This window comes from Boleophthalmus pectinirostris, unplaced genomic scaffold, assembly GCF_026225935.1.
Source record: "Boleophthalmus pectinirostris isolate CB_2022bp ecotype Guang Dong unplaced genomic scaffold, ASM2622593v1 HiC_scaffold_19, whole genome shotgun sequence".
Taxonomy (NCBI): domain Eukaryota; kingdom Metazoa; phylum Chordata; class Actinopteri; order Gobiiformes; family Gobiidae; genus Boleophthalmus; species Boleophthalmus pectinirostris.
Genome location: NW_026571140.1, coordinates 30231966 through 30247504, shown reverse-complemented (window position 1 = coordinate 30247504; position 15539 = coordinate 30231966). Strand labels below are relative to the sequence as shown.

The 15539-nt window shown below is 37.1% G+C and overlaps 1 protein-coding gene across 1 annotated transcript in view; it reads right to left on the bottom strand.

Moving 5' to 3' along the window:
• Window positions 1-2435: 2435 nt before the first annotated feature.
• The window catches only part of homer2 (homer scaffold protein 2), a 69895-nt gene continuing 56791 nt past the window's right edge, over window positions 2436-15539 (bottom strand). Inside the window, exon 10 of the mRNA XM_055154958.1 lies at window positions 2436-5342. Coding sequence (XP_055010933.1) covers window positions 5154-5342 — 189 coding nt within the window. The 3' untranslated portion in view covers window positions 2436-5153. The remainder of the gene's footprint in view (window positions 5343-15539) is intronic.

Below are 15539 nucleotides of genomic sequence, written 5' to 3'. Positions count from 1 at the left end.
CTCATATATTATGGTATTTGTTAATTATTTATGGAAGACTGCATTATGTTTCTTAAATCTTGTTGTCAGAAATAAATAGAAGTCCTATGTTCTGCTTAGAAGGCCAAAGTATGTTTAATCCTGTACTATTTTATTTACACCCATTTTTTGTTTGTTTGATTTTATTGTGGATGTCTTTGTCCCCTTTTTTCTGTGTAAAAAAAACAAAAAAATCTCCAAAAACTAACACAAAGTTACCTACATGTCAAGTTACACCTCCGGATATCAGGTCTTCTCATTGTAGCAGTAACAGTCTTGAGTCTTGAATCTTGATCTCTCTTTCTCAGCAGCAGGGGTGTTGGAAAACTGGATCCAAAATGCAACAAATCCATCTTGATGCATTTCAGCTGAGTTAAAGGTGCACTATGTAACTTTTCTACATGCCATCTGCTTGTTTCCATGACGATGTTATTGCTTTGCTGGCTGTGGATATTCAACAATATGACATTATACACTATCTTATAAATAATAAATTGCAGTTGTTAATTTGTAAGAAAAACGATTGCATTTTTATTGTGGGTTGGGTCGACTCTCCACAGATCTGACCTGTAACTTAGCCTGATAGAGTCATCTGCTTGTCTCTATGGAGATACATGAACTGCGGCAAACCCTCCATGAGAAAAGTTACATAGAGCACCTTTAATTAGTTTAAAAAGTCCCATTTTACTCATTTGTTTTGTTTTGTGCATGCCAAGTGGTAAGAAAGATTTATGATATTAAAATATTTCTACAAAATTAATATTTAATTCAAAGTAATATTCTAAAATTATGACATTATAGTTTGAGAACTGTTGATTGCTTTGCTTTATTTCTCAAGATGTATTAGAATATGTGAATATGTATGACTGATTAATTTGGTTTTCACTGTTGTGATTTGATTCTTTAACCATTTCACTTAATTCTTCAGGCAATTAAAGCTAAAAACCAGGGATGTAACAATAACCAAAATATCGTGATATTGTATCGTCAAAAGTCTCACAATAATATCTTGGGCTGTCACAATATATCAAATTACAAGTTCCTTTGCTTATATGCATGGTTTTATAGTAGCAACAGCTTATGAACATGGGAAACTACATATCCCATGATTCATTTCAGTGCAGACAACGTGAAGAAATATGTTTTTGACTTGAATTCTTGGGATTATGATGGAAATAATTCACACCAAAATCTTGTTAAGGTATTTTAAAAGCAAAAAAGTATCCTATCTCCAAAATACCGCAATAAATATCATACCGAGAGATTTGGATATCGTTACATCCCGACTACAAACACATACATGCATACATGCACAATGAGGAAAGTGCCTTCCTATATAGTTATAGTTTAGGGGATTGAACCACCAAATTGATGTTTTTACACCGATACTAAAAACATACCGGTGTTGAGTTCAGAATTGCAGACGTCTATTATCTTCTTCTTGTTGTGAATTTGTTAAAGGTCCAATATTCACACAAAATCGCCTCTTGTGAGGTTTAAGTCGCATTATAATGTTGTTTCCTCATCAAAAACATACATGAAGTTCTGTGTTTCTGAATGTCAGGACGGGTCAGAGGTGCGCCCACGTAGACTGAAAGGACCTCAAAGTTCCACGCTCCACGGGGATAAACGCAGCAGTCGCCTGATAGCACTTTGCAGACGCCCTCCTCCGTGGGCTCAGGGTTCTCCCTCTCTCTCAAATCCAAGGTTAGTCCTGGTTTAGACCTGGTTCAGTCTTGGTTTAGACCTGGTTCAATCCTGGTTTAGGCCTGATTGAGACCTGCTTTATTCCTTGTTTAGAGTTGGTTTACTCCTGCTTTAGACTTGGTTTACTCCTGTTTTAGTCCTGGTTTAGTACTGGTTTAGACTTGGTTTAGTCCTGTTTTAGACTTGGTTTAGTCCTGTTTTAGTCCTGGTTTAGACTTGGTTTAGTACTGGTTTAGACTTGGTTTAGTACTGGTTTAGATTTGGTTTAGTGCTGTTTTAGTCCTATTTTCATTCTGGTTTTGTCCTGGTTTAGTCTTGGTTTAGTCCTGGTTTAGTCCTGGTTTAGTCCTGGTTTAGTCATCACATCAATGACGTCACAAATCGCGTACCCCACTTAAATAATCCCCACTACACACAGTCCAGGTCTGTTTGTGATGAGGAAACATTATAACAGAATAGTTTAAACAGTGTAATATTGGCCCTTTAAACCATGTGAAATGTGCCTGTGTCTTCTTTATAAGTTCGTATTTAAAGCACCTACTTCTGTTGGTTATGTAACTCAACATTAAGATGGTGTGCGGTGGCGGACTATCTCAGCCCTCCTACCTTTCCCAAAATGCAAAACAACCGAAAATCTCTGCAGTGCTACAGTCTGTTGCGGTAGGATTTAAGCTCTGAACGGCTAAAAGTAAGAAAAAAACAAGACAAAATTATTATTAAACTATAGATTTGACAGTTATTTTACAATATCGAGGACACACAAAAGTGCACAGGAGGCATTTGTTCAAAGAGGTTCCACATTTGGGTCAAAACAAACGACAAAAACAAGAAGCAGAAGTCCCTTCATCGATATTTCAAGACAAAACCAAAACAAAGACATGAATTAAACAGGAAATTTGTCTCTCAAAAAGTTTAATTTGGATTTACTCAAAAACTGTGGTTGTGTAAAGGACTCTTCAAAAGTCAGAAAATACAGTTTATGGCTACGAAAATGTAAATTGTTGTTTGGGAGTGCAGAAAATGTGATTAATAATTGTTTTAAACGTGCAATAAAGGTGGAACGTTTTGGTTGGGGGTCCGTCATCTGCTTGTTTATATGGATACACCATTGCTCTGTCTGGAATGTTCCACAGTATGACTTTAAAGAGCTCTACCTTACATTTATTCAATCGCAGGTGGTTTTATAGCTCAAAAAACCTTAAAAAACAGATCTTTTGATTGTGAGCAGGGCTTACCTCGCCACAGATCTGACCTGTAACTTGGCCTGGCTTGGTCTCCATGAAGATAAGAAAGGTTTAATGCCATACTGTGAAACATTCCAGACAAAGCAACAACATCTCCACAGAGAAAAGTGTTCGACGGACCCTGTAATGAGATTTTCACGTCATTTAATGCAATTTTGGTCATTTAAATATGTTCTTAAATTATCTTTTATAACTAATACTAGTCAAATTATTCTGTTAACTGTAGCATTTCCAGCACATACGGATTCTCACATTCATTATATTATTAATAGATACATTTTTGGCAACACACTTGATCTTGTCTCAGTGTTTTTCACAACTTGGAAAAAATAATTAATTGCGTATATTCATAGAGATCTTTTTTAAACATAAATCAAGTCTAGCTATAGATTGTCAGTGTGTCTAGCAGCAGGCTACAGAGACATTAAGTATTTCAACTAGAGCTGTGCAAATAATCTAATTTATTATTTTCTATTCATCTATGATCAGCTTGTTTTTGTTCCGTTTTAAATCCAGAGGTCCACAGCCGATCTTCTGTCAAACTTTAAAGGAAGAAATTTGACTATTTTTTGTGTGTTATATTATTAAAGGCATAGTCTATATGCAGGAAAGTAATACTGAAAGCCATTTTTGTGTTGTTTTTTTGTCAAATCAAATAAAAATCATGAACAATTGAACACGGAAAAAAGGTAATTTCCCACAGAACTAATTTCAAGTCAAGATGTAAGAGAGGAAGGGTAGGAAAACAAAGGACATCTGATGTAATGATCCCACATAAATAATAATTAAAGACTAGAAAGTGAAATATTTCCTGTAATGTTGACGACTAAATAGGCCAAATTAAACCATTTTTAAGTATGGATGGTTGCAAAACTACATAGGGACTATATATAGACTCCTTTTGTGACCACATTTTGAGTAATCCCAACTTAATTTTAATATTACAATGATTTTAACACTCACAGTTCCCTTCAATACTCCATTTGGTATATACTTTTGTACAGTGATGGAAACAGCAGAGATCCAAAACGTGTTCAGAGAGGCACCAAAAATAAATAAATATGTCAAAAAAAACAAAAACAAAACCAGAAAAGTTTTTCTTAAAGTCTCTTAAATGTCCCATGATTCCCGGTGAGCAGCAGCACCACATTCCCGTTGTCCAAATTTTAACCACCACCAAAAATAACGAAATTTAGTGAAGTTACGCTTTTGATCAGATTTCACAAACAAACATTTTTCAACACAATCGCACACAAGTCTACATCACAGGACTCAGAATATTATCATTTTTGGATGGCTAGTTGTTTTCCCAATTTGAAATTACAAAAAAATCCCCAAAAAGAAGTTAGTTGTGCCTTTTATTTGTGGGATAACTTGAAGATATTTGCTTTCAAAGGTGCGCTGCGTAACTTTTCAGGTTGTGGGGGTCCGCTTCCATGGCGATGCTATTGCTTTACCTGTAATGTTCCGCAATATGGTATTAAACTTATATAAGACGCATTTATTCCATTATGGGTGTTTTTATTGCTCAAAATAAAATCACCGCTTCACAGATCTCACCTGTAAATTGGCCTGGTGGTGTCTCCTGCTTGTTTCTATGGAGACTGAAAAGTTTAATGCCGTAACATCTCCATGGAGACAAGTAACCGGCGGTCCTTTACCAGAAAAGTTACACAGTGCACCTTTAAATTATGGCAAAACTCTCGGCCAGATTTCTTGCCAAGCAGAAATTGCTCCTATTACAGGCACTTGGTGTGATGGCCATTTCAGTATTTTTATATCGTATTTATGTGCATATAATTATTTATTAACACACCTGAGATCGACAAGGGGCGACAAAAAGGGGGCGGGACCAGCTTCCGAGGAGCCGCACTGATTGGACGATACTGGTTGTAGGTGTAGCCCTTTTAGACCCCTTGTTTAGTTAGAAACCTATGGCGAGACGAGCCAAAAGAGACGAACAGTAAGAAACCCACCACCACCACCATGTAATAGTAAGTGACTTTCGAAAGCCAGTGTGAATGACAGTAGCCATTTTGAAACCCCCGACTGAAAAAATAGTCTTGTACGTTGTTGTTAATAGCAGCCGCAGTTGTTGGATTCACCTCTAGGGGGAGCAGTGGCGCATGTTTCTGCTGTGTGGGGTAGCTCACCTTGCAGTAGAGATGTTAGTTAGTGTTTAGGTTAGTTATCTGCGCCTAACTTGGAGAGGCCCTGTCTGAATTCGTGAAGTTCATCGATCTTTCCGTCCAGGATGTCCATAAACTTCTTGAGCTCCCCCTTCATGTTTCCCTGTTTCTGTCGGCTCTCGTCGATGTCCAGACTCAGCACTCCTATCCGCCCCTCCAGCTCTTTGTTCTTTGACTCCGCAGCCTAAGAACACAAGAAAAGAAAAAAAAGAAAGTGTGAAAAGTGAATTAAATATATATATATATTGAATAGCTGGGTTTCAGATAAGACAAACTGTTTAATACAGATGGTGGGCAGCTAAAGTTTATACTGTTGACATGCAGGTTTCTGTGGTTACATAATGAGGGCCTAGTCAGTATTTGAAATGATCAGATTTAACATTTGTTGTGAAATATCCCAAAAGGTAAATTCACAAAGTACTGTAATGTAATCAATAGTGCTGTCAGGCGATTAAAAAAATTGAGAGATTAATTAATTATGATCTGTAATTAATTAATTTATTAATTTCTTTTTAATCTCACCTAAAAATTGCTGAGAAAAGCCTTCAACTTTAAGTATTTTCATTTAAATTCATTATTACTTTATTATTATTACATATAAACCATGAACACTCTAGAGCCACATCAGCTCGTTTGAAATTATAATGTGTTTAATGCTGATTTGCGCAAGTCTCACAGAAACGAAAATTAAAAACCGCATGGCTAATTTGCATAAACTAAGCGAGAAAAAAAAAAAAAGCTCTTGTGTCGCTGATGCGGTTCAGCTTCTGTGACTGAAGGACACGACTCAGTGGAATATGAGTGTTCTGACAGAGTGTTGAAGGTGAAGGTGAGTCTGTTCTGTGTTTGTGTCGTGATGTTTTCAGAGATCAGACATGTGCAGGTTTATCGCACATGCGGCGAGAACGAGAAAGAAAATCACAATTGTTTGCGGAAGCGATGTGTTATTGTCCCAACAACACATAAAAACAGATTTTATAATAAGGCAACTCACGTACAGAAACAGCAAAGTTAGAGATAAAAATTAGATTAACGCGATTAAAAAACATAACGCGCTAAATATGACTGTAATTAATTAATCGCAATTAAAGCGATAATTTGACACCCCTAGTAATCAATAAAAAAAACTGTCTCTTGCCCCTCATCTGAGATTATGACATCCTAGAAAAACACCAACAGTCCTAGTGAAGGAGGTATTCATGGTTATTTTTTTTTTTTGGTACACTATTGTTTTCATGGTGCTAAAATTTCAAAAAGCTTGATCGCAATTTCAGGTGAAATCACAAGATTTTATTGGGAAGTAATATTAAATACAGATGGGGACTGTAAAATCTATGCCACACAAGAAAAAAGAGAAAAAGTAGGGTTTTTTTCTTATCTTGAAGCTTATTTGGTAAACTCTGCTAATAATCAATACTAGGGATGTAACAGTAACTGAAATCGTGATATCGTATCGTCAAAGTTCTCACAATAATATCGTGGACCATCACAATATATCGAATCACAAGTCTCTGCTTAAATTAAGAGCTATGGTGCAGCAACAGACAGAGGGAACTACATAGACCATGATCCTTTGCTCCATTTCAGTGTAGACTACATGAAGAAAGAACAGTTCTAAGCACTTTTAAGTCTTAGTTCTTTAAGTCTTGCCAAGGGATTTTAAGAGGAAAAAGTAGCATATTAACAGTTTTGTTAACCTCAAGAAAATATCGCAATAAATATCATACCATGAGGTTCATACCGTGATGATATCGTATCGTGAGACTTGCATATCATTACATCCCTAATCAATAATACAACTTTTACAAAAAAAACCTTAACACTATTTTGAATGGGAATAAACACTGAAAAAAAATCAAACGAATCATTTCTGAATAGATTTTAAAAGGTCCTGATCTAGATTAGAACTATAATGTAAGACCACATGCCAATATAAAAGAGGCTACTATATTTTTGTGTGAAAACAACATATTAGACAGTAGCAAAATAATGTTGCAAATTCCTTTTAAATCAAAATACAAAAGTTTTTCTTGGCACAATGAGCTTGTGAATAAAACTTTGTTATGTTAAAGTTTGTTCTCTATAAAGGAAATATTATTTGAAGGCGATACAGTTTGTGAGTCATCGCTGTATTGTTGTAAATTTCACAGCTTCTAGACTGTTTCATGGTTATTTTATGGTTTGGGCTGTTGCTTCTTCGTAATGAACAAATTGCATTCAACAGTTGAGATGTGTTCTAATTTTAGCGTTACAATCATAAATATAAAGGTCATGAGTAATTTTCTCCACAGTGGTCTTCTTATTGAGGTGAGTTTTAATCATGCATTTGAGCTGGTTTTGCATAATTCATATCATTGACACTTTCTCTGCAGGAGACCGCCGCCCGCTGCTTTCTCCGATCGATGTAACCTTTTTCACAAACGCTTTTCATGGGATTATTTGATGTTTAAAGTGAGAATGGGATCTTTTCAACCCCCACAGAAAATACTTAGCTTTCATAAACCAGAAAAAAAACAACAACAACAACAAAACACTGTGCAGCTTTGGGCTAGAAAGGTACAATTCCTACTCTGGCAAATCAGGACTAAACCAGGTAGTATTTCAGTATTAAACTAGGACATAAGTACAAACTAACCAGGACTTACACATAATAGAACATGCGCAGGAACCTAAATAAAAGTAAAAAAGTTAAAAGGTATTTCACTGCTCTTGATTTTTACTGTTAAAAATGTAAAAAAACACAACTCGTTAATTTTAAACAGTGTAGTAGAGGTGGGATGAGACACGATTTCCATGAAACGAGAAAAGACACATGGCTGGGTCCACGAGAATGAGCTCAGTAATAATAATCATAATTTCTTAAAATAAACTGTACAGTACAATTTTGGCTTCACCATTTTTGATTTAATGTATTTAATATTTTTCAGTCATGCAGGTGGATTTAAGCTTCTTACGAAATGTGACTCACTTAAGCCCCGTTTTGTCAAATCTAAAACTAAATACACAGGAAAAAAAATCTCACAGGAGCATTTTCCTTATGTGTGCACAATTTTGTGGCAATTTTGTCTTAAGAGATCTGGAGGTATGAGATCTTGCCCCATGTCTAGAGTGAGCAGTGGTCCAAAGTTATTCCTCACTTATCTGATTATTCATTGCGATGACTTTAGAAGCGCTTTTCACAACTTTCAGAGGCTAGTGTGGAGTTTTGCTGGTAAAGTCAACATCAATTAACATGACTGAAGAACAAACCTGGAGAAGCAGATTGGATGAGCTGTGAAACATATTTGATCCAAAAAACTTCAATGTCCATTTGACAGAATTAAATTTCTAACTTTTGCCATCCACTAACATGCTAACACGCACTTCATGATTCTCACACAATAAAATGCTTTCTAATTTGATACAGCAGACTTTTTTTCTTTTTTTTACCTCACGAGCTGCTTAAATATTCTGTATTCTGTTCAATATATCTGTACTGGGGCAAGTATTGCTCAAATACACGGAAATCTCTCGCCTATAAAGCCCCATTAAGAGCCTAATCAATTAAAGTACCATTACAGTGTGTGACATAATTTCTATGATTTTTCTATCTTCTATCTTTCTTTAGACATGGGCAGCAGACAGATGCAACAGACAGAAAATAGAGGTACATAGAGGTAATGCCATAACTGTTACCTAGCAACCATACTGTAAACCACTATTTACAAATACATTTACCACAGGTACAATCCACCAAACAAACTAATTATTAGAAAAAGAAAACCTAAAATTATCAGTTGTCTTTAGTAAATACAAGTTAAGATGAAGGTCCATGATTTTACAGGACAATCAGCTTTATAAATTAAATGAAATCTAATTTACAAATACACATCGAATCATTTATTAAAGCACCTGAATACTGTGTGAGGTTTATCAGAATGTGCATCCACAAAATTCTGCAATGATGTTCTTAAAATAATCCAAATAATATGAAGATATCTGTTCCCTCCTCTCCGTCTCCCTCGCAGGATTAGTTGCCATGGCGCGTAGTTGCCATAGTTTTAGTGAGACACGTTGGCGACAGAAGTGACAGGTTAAAGCTTTAGTCTGCAGAGGAGGCTTTAAACATGAGCGAGCTAAAAGAGGCTCCAGCTGACTCCTGAACCTGACCCATGTGGTGCAAGTAAAAATAGAATGACCACAACACAACACACACACACACACATACAGATAGATACAGCGACACACACACTACACACACAGACAGAGCGACACACACACCACACACACACTATAGCATACACAGCGACAGACACACACACACACACACACACACACACACACACACACACACACACACACTACACACAGACACACAGAGACCGAAAGACAAAGTGACACACACATTGTAGCATACACACACTCTACACCAGGGGTGTCCAAACTTTTTTCACAAGGGCCACATTTCTAAACACAGACGAAGCAGAGGGCCGATCGAGGGCCATAGACTGGTGCTCAATATAGAGAAAAATTGAAATATGTGCATGTTTAACAAGTTAGAAAGAGCCATCAGTCTTTATTCAGGCTAAGATCCTTAAAACCTAACCACACTAATTATTAAATATTTGCTTTATCAACATAGATTTTCAAAAAAACTTGCAGTAAAAAGCTCATTTTTAATTGATGCAAGATAATTTGGGCCAATTCACCTGGAAGCCTGAGGGCCAAAAAAATTTGTCTGAGGGCCGCATTTGGCCCCGGGCCATAGTTTGGACATGCCTGCTCTACACACACAGGCACAGTGACACACACACTAAACCTACAAACAGACAGATACACACACACTATAGCATACACAGTAGCACACACACTACACACACACAGCACACACACACCCCCCCCCCCCCCACACACACACACACACACTATAGCATACACAGCGACACACACACACAGACACACCCCAGCACACAAAGTGACACACACACACGCACACACACACACACAGATACAGACACAATACAGCATACAGAGCGACACATACACTACACACACGCAATAGCATACACAACGACACACACTACACACACACACACACACACAGAGTGACACAGCGACACACATATTACACACACACTATAGCATACAGAGCAACACACACACTACATACACTATAGCATACACACACACACACAGACCGACACAGTGACACACACACTACACACACAGACACACACACAGAGACACACTACACACACACAGACACACACAGTGACACACACACACACCAACATCACTACACAACACACTACATTATGCACAACAATGCACGATGACACACACAACAGGGGAATGTCTTTTCAAATAAGCACTACTGCTGTAGTTGCACTATGTAACTTTTCTGATGGAGGTTTTGTCACCTGCTCGTCTCCATGGAGATGTTGTTGCATAGTCTGGAAAGTTCTGCAGTAAGGCTTTAAACTTGTTTTTTTGGACCCCGTGACCCTACTCAGAATGCACATTTTCTTAAATAGATTTAATGCCACACTGTTCACATTTTAAGTAGTAACATCTAATTATTAATAACATCTCTGTGGAGACCAGGTAGCATCGCAAATCCCTAAATAAAGAGCTGATACATCTCTCATTTTAACTTTGGGATGAGAGCTTCTTGACTTGTTTTACTTAGAAAAAGCTGTTATACCGCTGTGCTCTAAAGTTCAAGCATGTGAATAATGTGCTGAAGTGTTTGTGAGAGAAAGGAACTAGTTCAGTTTTGATTTAAATATGTACTTCCTCCTTTTGCACTTTGAAAATCAGGTACTTATTATTTAATGCTTGACTGAACTGTTTACCACTCTTAAGAATAGTTTCAGTTTTTTCCAATGGCAAGAAATAAATAATAATAATAAATAATAGTTGTCAAGTTTGATTTTGGGAGTCAATGGTTGCCGTTACAATGGCTCATTTTGCAAGTAACTGATAAACAGCCCAAGAATGCTGACTAATATTAGTGATAAAAAATGCAGCATTACAAAAACAACTAAAATACAAAAGACAATACTCAGGGTACATCAGATGAGTCACTGCTCTAACTGGCACAAACAAGCTGGTACAATACTCCACGTGAGCCGATGCCAACCAACTGTGTTTGCCAAGTTACCAATAGTCCCATTTTCCCAATTATGTAACTCCCTCACCAACTTTATGGCAGAAATACAAATAAATACTTAAACCAGTTAATAACAATAGTGAAATAAGCCTGGACTTAAACCTTAAACCAAGGCATTTTGAGCTTTGGAGATGTACACAGACTAATAATAAAGGATTACTCAAACATGTGTGAATGAAAACAAAATTCTATGTAAGTTTTTGATGAGGTAAGAGTGTCATAACATGGCTTAAACCTCACAGCACCTCTGACATTTCATCTAAGCTGCCTTTTCCACCTCTACAAAACCTCCTATTCTGCTGAACAAAAGGTAAAGCGCTCCTAAGTTCAGACATTTGAGCCTGACTTGTGTTGTTGTTGTTGTGTTGTGGTTTAGGTGATGGCTCATGTGTGTGGCAGCTTGTGTGAGTCAGGAGGGAGGGAAAAAGAGAAGAAGAGGGAGACAGAGAGAGGCAGAGACAGATACACAGAGACAGAGACAAAGATGGAGCGAGAGATAGAGAGCAGAGAGACAGAAAGAGAAAGAGACAGAGATGGGCAAGCGTCACTATAACATGCTGCTGTCATAGTCTGGCATAAACACAGTACAGTCATCTCAGCAGCCGGAGCGTCAGGTTTTTACGAAAGCTAAAATCACTTTCACAAAAGAGCAGGGTGTGAATGAACAGTCGTATGGCCATAGTTTAACCGCAGAATATCATTACCAGTGTTTTATGTAACACAAGTATCTACTCATTTTGCGTCAAACCATTATGTTCGAGATTAAGGAAGTGGGTTGGGTTGGCCTGTCGTGACATAAATGTAACTGGAATGTTCCACAGTATAGCATTAAACATACAATTACAGTTTTATTGCACAAAAACATCTAGAGAAACTTCTGACTTCTTGCTGCTCGCCTCTCTCACAGATCTGACCTGTGACATGTCCAGCTTGTCTCCATACTGTGCACAATCCAGGCCAAACAGTGGAGACAAGGATGCAGCAGACCCTTCATCTGAAAAATTACGTAATGCACCTTTAACAACAGGGGAGGGTGCAAAACGTACATATTGCAATTATGATTTCAACTGAGTCATGATTCGTCTGCACATAGGATGTTTTCATTGCTTTAAGAAGTAACTAAAGGTGTGGTTAGAAGTGGGTGGGGATGCTGAAGGGCCTATCCAAAATATGTAAATAAAGAAAAGTTGATGACATTTGTCTTTTTAAGAGAGCCGCATATAACAGAAGCCCTGAAACAACAGAAGCGGATCATGATTTGTCATATGGCCCAACCCTGTTCAACATCTCTGTTTCATTAGAGCTACGTCAAAAAAATACTATCGCTGTAAATATTTACATTGACATAGTAAATAACACAAGCCCATCTCTCTCTGACTTGACAAAGATTATGTAAAATGGCAGATTGAACAGTTTTGGTGAAGTGTGTGGTGAGTCGTGATGTGATACAAACACCAACTGGTCCATTCAGAGTCCAGTCTCTAAACTGAAGAGCTTCAACAGCACAAAAACAAACACAGAGAATGGAACAGGGCTAGCACACATTTACACTGCAAATGCACAGGCACAGGCAATCCTACTCTGAATTATTTTATGTTATATCAATGAATTTACTTACTGCCTGATGTACTGATATTATAAGTAATCATTTTGGTATAGCATGTGCTTATGGTGATAAATGCAAGGAGCCAAAAGGTAAATTTGGCTACAAAGGTAGGTTAGGTTAGTTAGATTAGGTTGCTTTATTCGTACCCGTGGGTAAATATGTTTTGCAGATTTGAGAGGCTGGTCCCACATTTCAGTCATCCACATTAAGTGTTACAGTGCTCCAGTGCAGAATGGTTTGTTCCATAAACAATTCAATAAATTCATCAATCACACTTGGCTAAGATTACAATAAATATTAAATAAATATTAAAAACTAGATTTTTCAAGACAACATCCTAAAATTGACAGATAAATAGATTACTATTTATTCAAAAGTATGATAGCAGCTGGAACGAAGCTCCTTTTAAAACGATTCATTCTAGATCTTGGGACTCTGAGTTTTGTGGATGTTGCACTAGGGTCTCCTCTTCATAGGAAAAGTATACATTTAAATTTAATTTTTTTATTTACGAATTAAGCCGGATATCACAGGCAATCTGAAAATTTTGAAAAAAAAAAAAAAAAAAAGATTTATAAAAAAGAAATGTAAAATAAAATTATAGGCTATTTATTTCTGAAGCGTAGTTTATAACTCAGTTCTTCTAATTAAGCAACACTAAAACTGAAAATAAAGCTTCCTAGTGAGAGAAAACATTATATAACAAAAATCATACAATCCAAATTGAGACCCAAGGCATTTCTTTCTTTCAGATTTCACTCGTGTTTTATATTAGCCTACACACTGTGGGCGATGTGTGCATTTATTTGTGCTCCTCTCCCTGAAAGAGCTTTTATCATCACAAGCATCGCTGCACTAATAAGCCTGGACACAGAGCTGGTTCTTTGCTGCATTCCTATTGGCTGACGCAGAGAATACCTTTTCAAAGAGGCAATAAGCTGCACACGGCCGCACAGGGACCCTCTTTATTAGGAGGCAGAGTTTGCACAATGAGAAGGCACGTGATGCTGTTGTGATGCTGCCATGTGAGCTATACTTAAAAGATGCACTACGTAACTTTTATAGAGGAGGGTCAGCCAGCGCTTTGTCAGCATGGACATGTTATTGCTTACTTTATCTCACAGTATGATTGTGTGACATTATGCTGGGGGTGTTCTACATGTATCTCTGTGGTGGAATGTTTAGAAGTCACCATGGAGACACAATGCACAGATTAGCAAAAATCTCTCTAAAAAGTGTTAAGATGGTTTGAAAACTCAAGAAAAAAAAGACTTACTGAAGAACTGTTGGTAGTAATTTTATGAGTGAAAGACTTGTTTAAGAGCACAAATCAGCTCACATATTATTGTTATAGTTATAGTTGTTCCAACTAAGTCAGCTCTTTCTGGTCAGATTGTGTTAAAATAAACCTCACATTAAAGTCTATCTTGAGTTACAGAGTCTAAAACAGAGCAGAGCCTCAAGTTAGCATCACACCCCGAGGGTAGGGTGACCAGACTTCCCTATTTACCCAGGACAGTCGCAGTTTTTGACCCCGGTGTCCCCTGTCCCAGCAGATTTATCTGAAACTGGTGATTTGTCCCAGTTTTATACAAGAAATATCCCAGGTGTCCCTGTTTTTGAGCAGTCTGACACCTGCCAACAGTAAAGAGAGGCATATATTTTCATTTGTTTAGGTAAAATACAGAAAAGCTGCTGAAAAATGACAAAAACACAAAGAAAATGTGACTATACTGACTCACATTAGCTCCGAGTGGATAACAATTTTCCTTAATTATGCACTCGTTTCACAATTTTATTATTACCATTATTATTTTGAAAATCTGATCACCCATACCCATCATTTGCAGTAAGACTTACTATTATATTTTTTTCAATCATGATATCTACCACCAATGTGTTATAATAGACTGGTTATTGAGTCATTCTCCCTTCAGTGTTTGATTTTCTGAATTGTTACATCACACTTGTTAGCATTTGTACTACAACTTGGTACAATCTATGTCTCCTCTTCTCGCTCTTTCATGAGTTTTATTGTCTTAAAAACGTGAAAAACTAGTTAATTTAAAAATACCTTCAGCAGTCTCAGTGTATTCCTCACATTTCTAACACATCCTAGCATCTTAATTATTCACTGCGATGAGTTTTATATAGGGATTTTTCTCAACTTTCAAAGGCCATTATGGTAATGCCAACAACAACCAGAGTGTTGACAGCGCACCAGCCTTACCTCCTGGTTTGGATAAGATAAAAATGCTTTATAATTAGCTGCAGACAACACACAGTGGTCTCATTTGACCCTAAGAGCTCTTTTCATAATTACGTATATGTATGTACTGGGGGCCATATCATTTTATTACATGAAAGAATCCAGACCAATCTCTTTAAGGTTAATATATACTGTGCACTTTCTCTATCCCATTAAATAAATACAATAAAAACATCATTGTCTCCTCATTGTTATATCTCCAGTAATGATTATCGTCTATGGCGTCTTTAAAATAAATACATAAATGAGCTCCTTTTTTCCATAGCATGTGAAGGCAGCAGAAACATGTGTTGTCGCCGCGTCAGAGCAGCGAGAGGAGGAGGCAGGGGTCGCCGTGGTTACTTCAGAGGAGTCA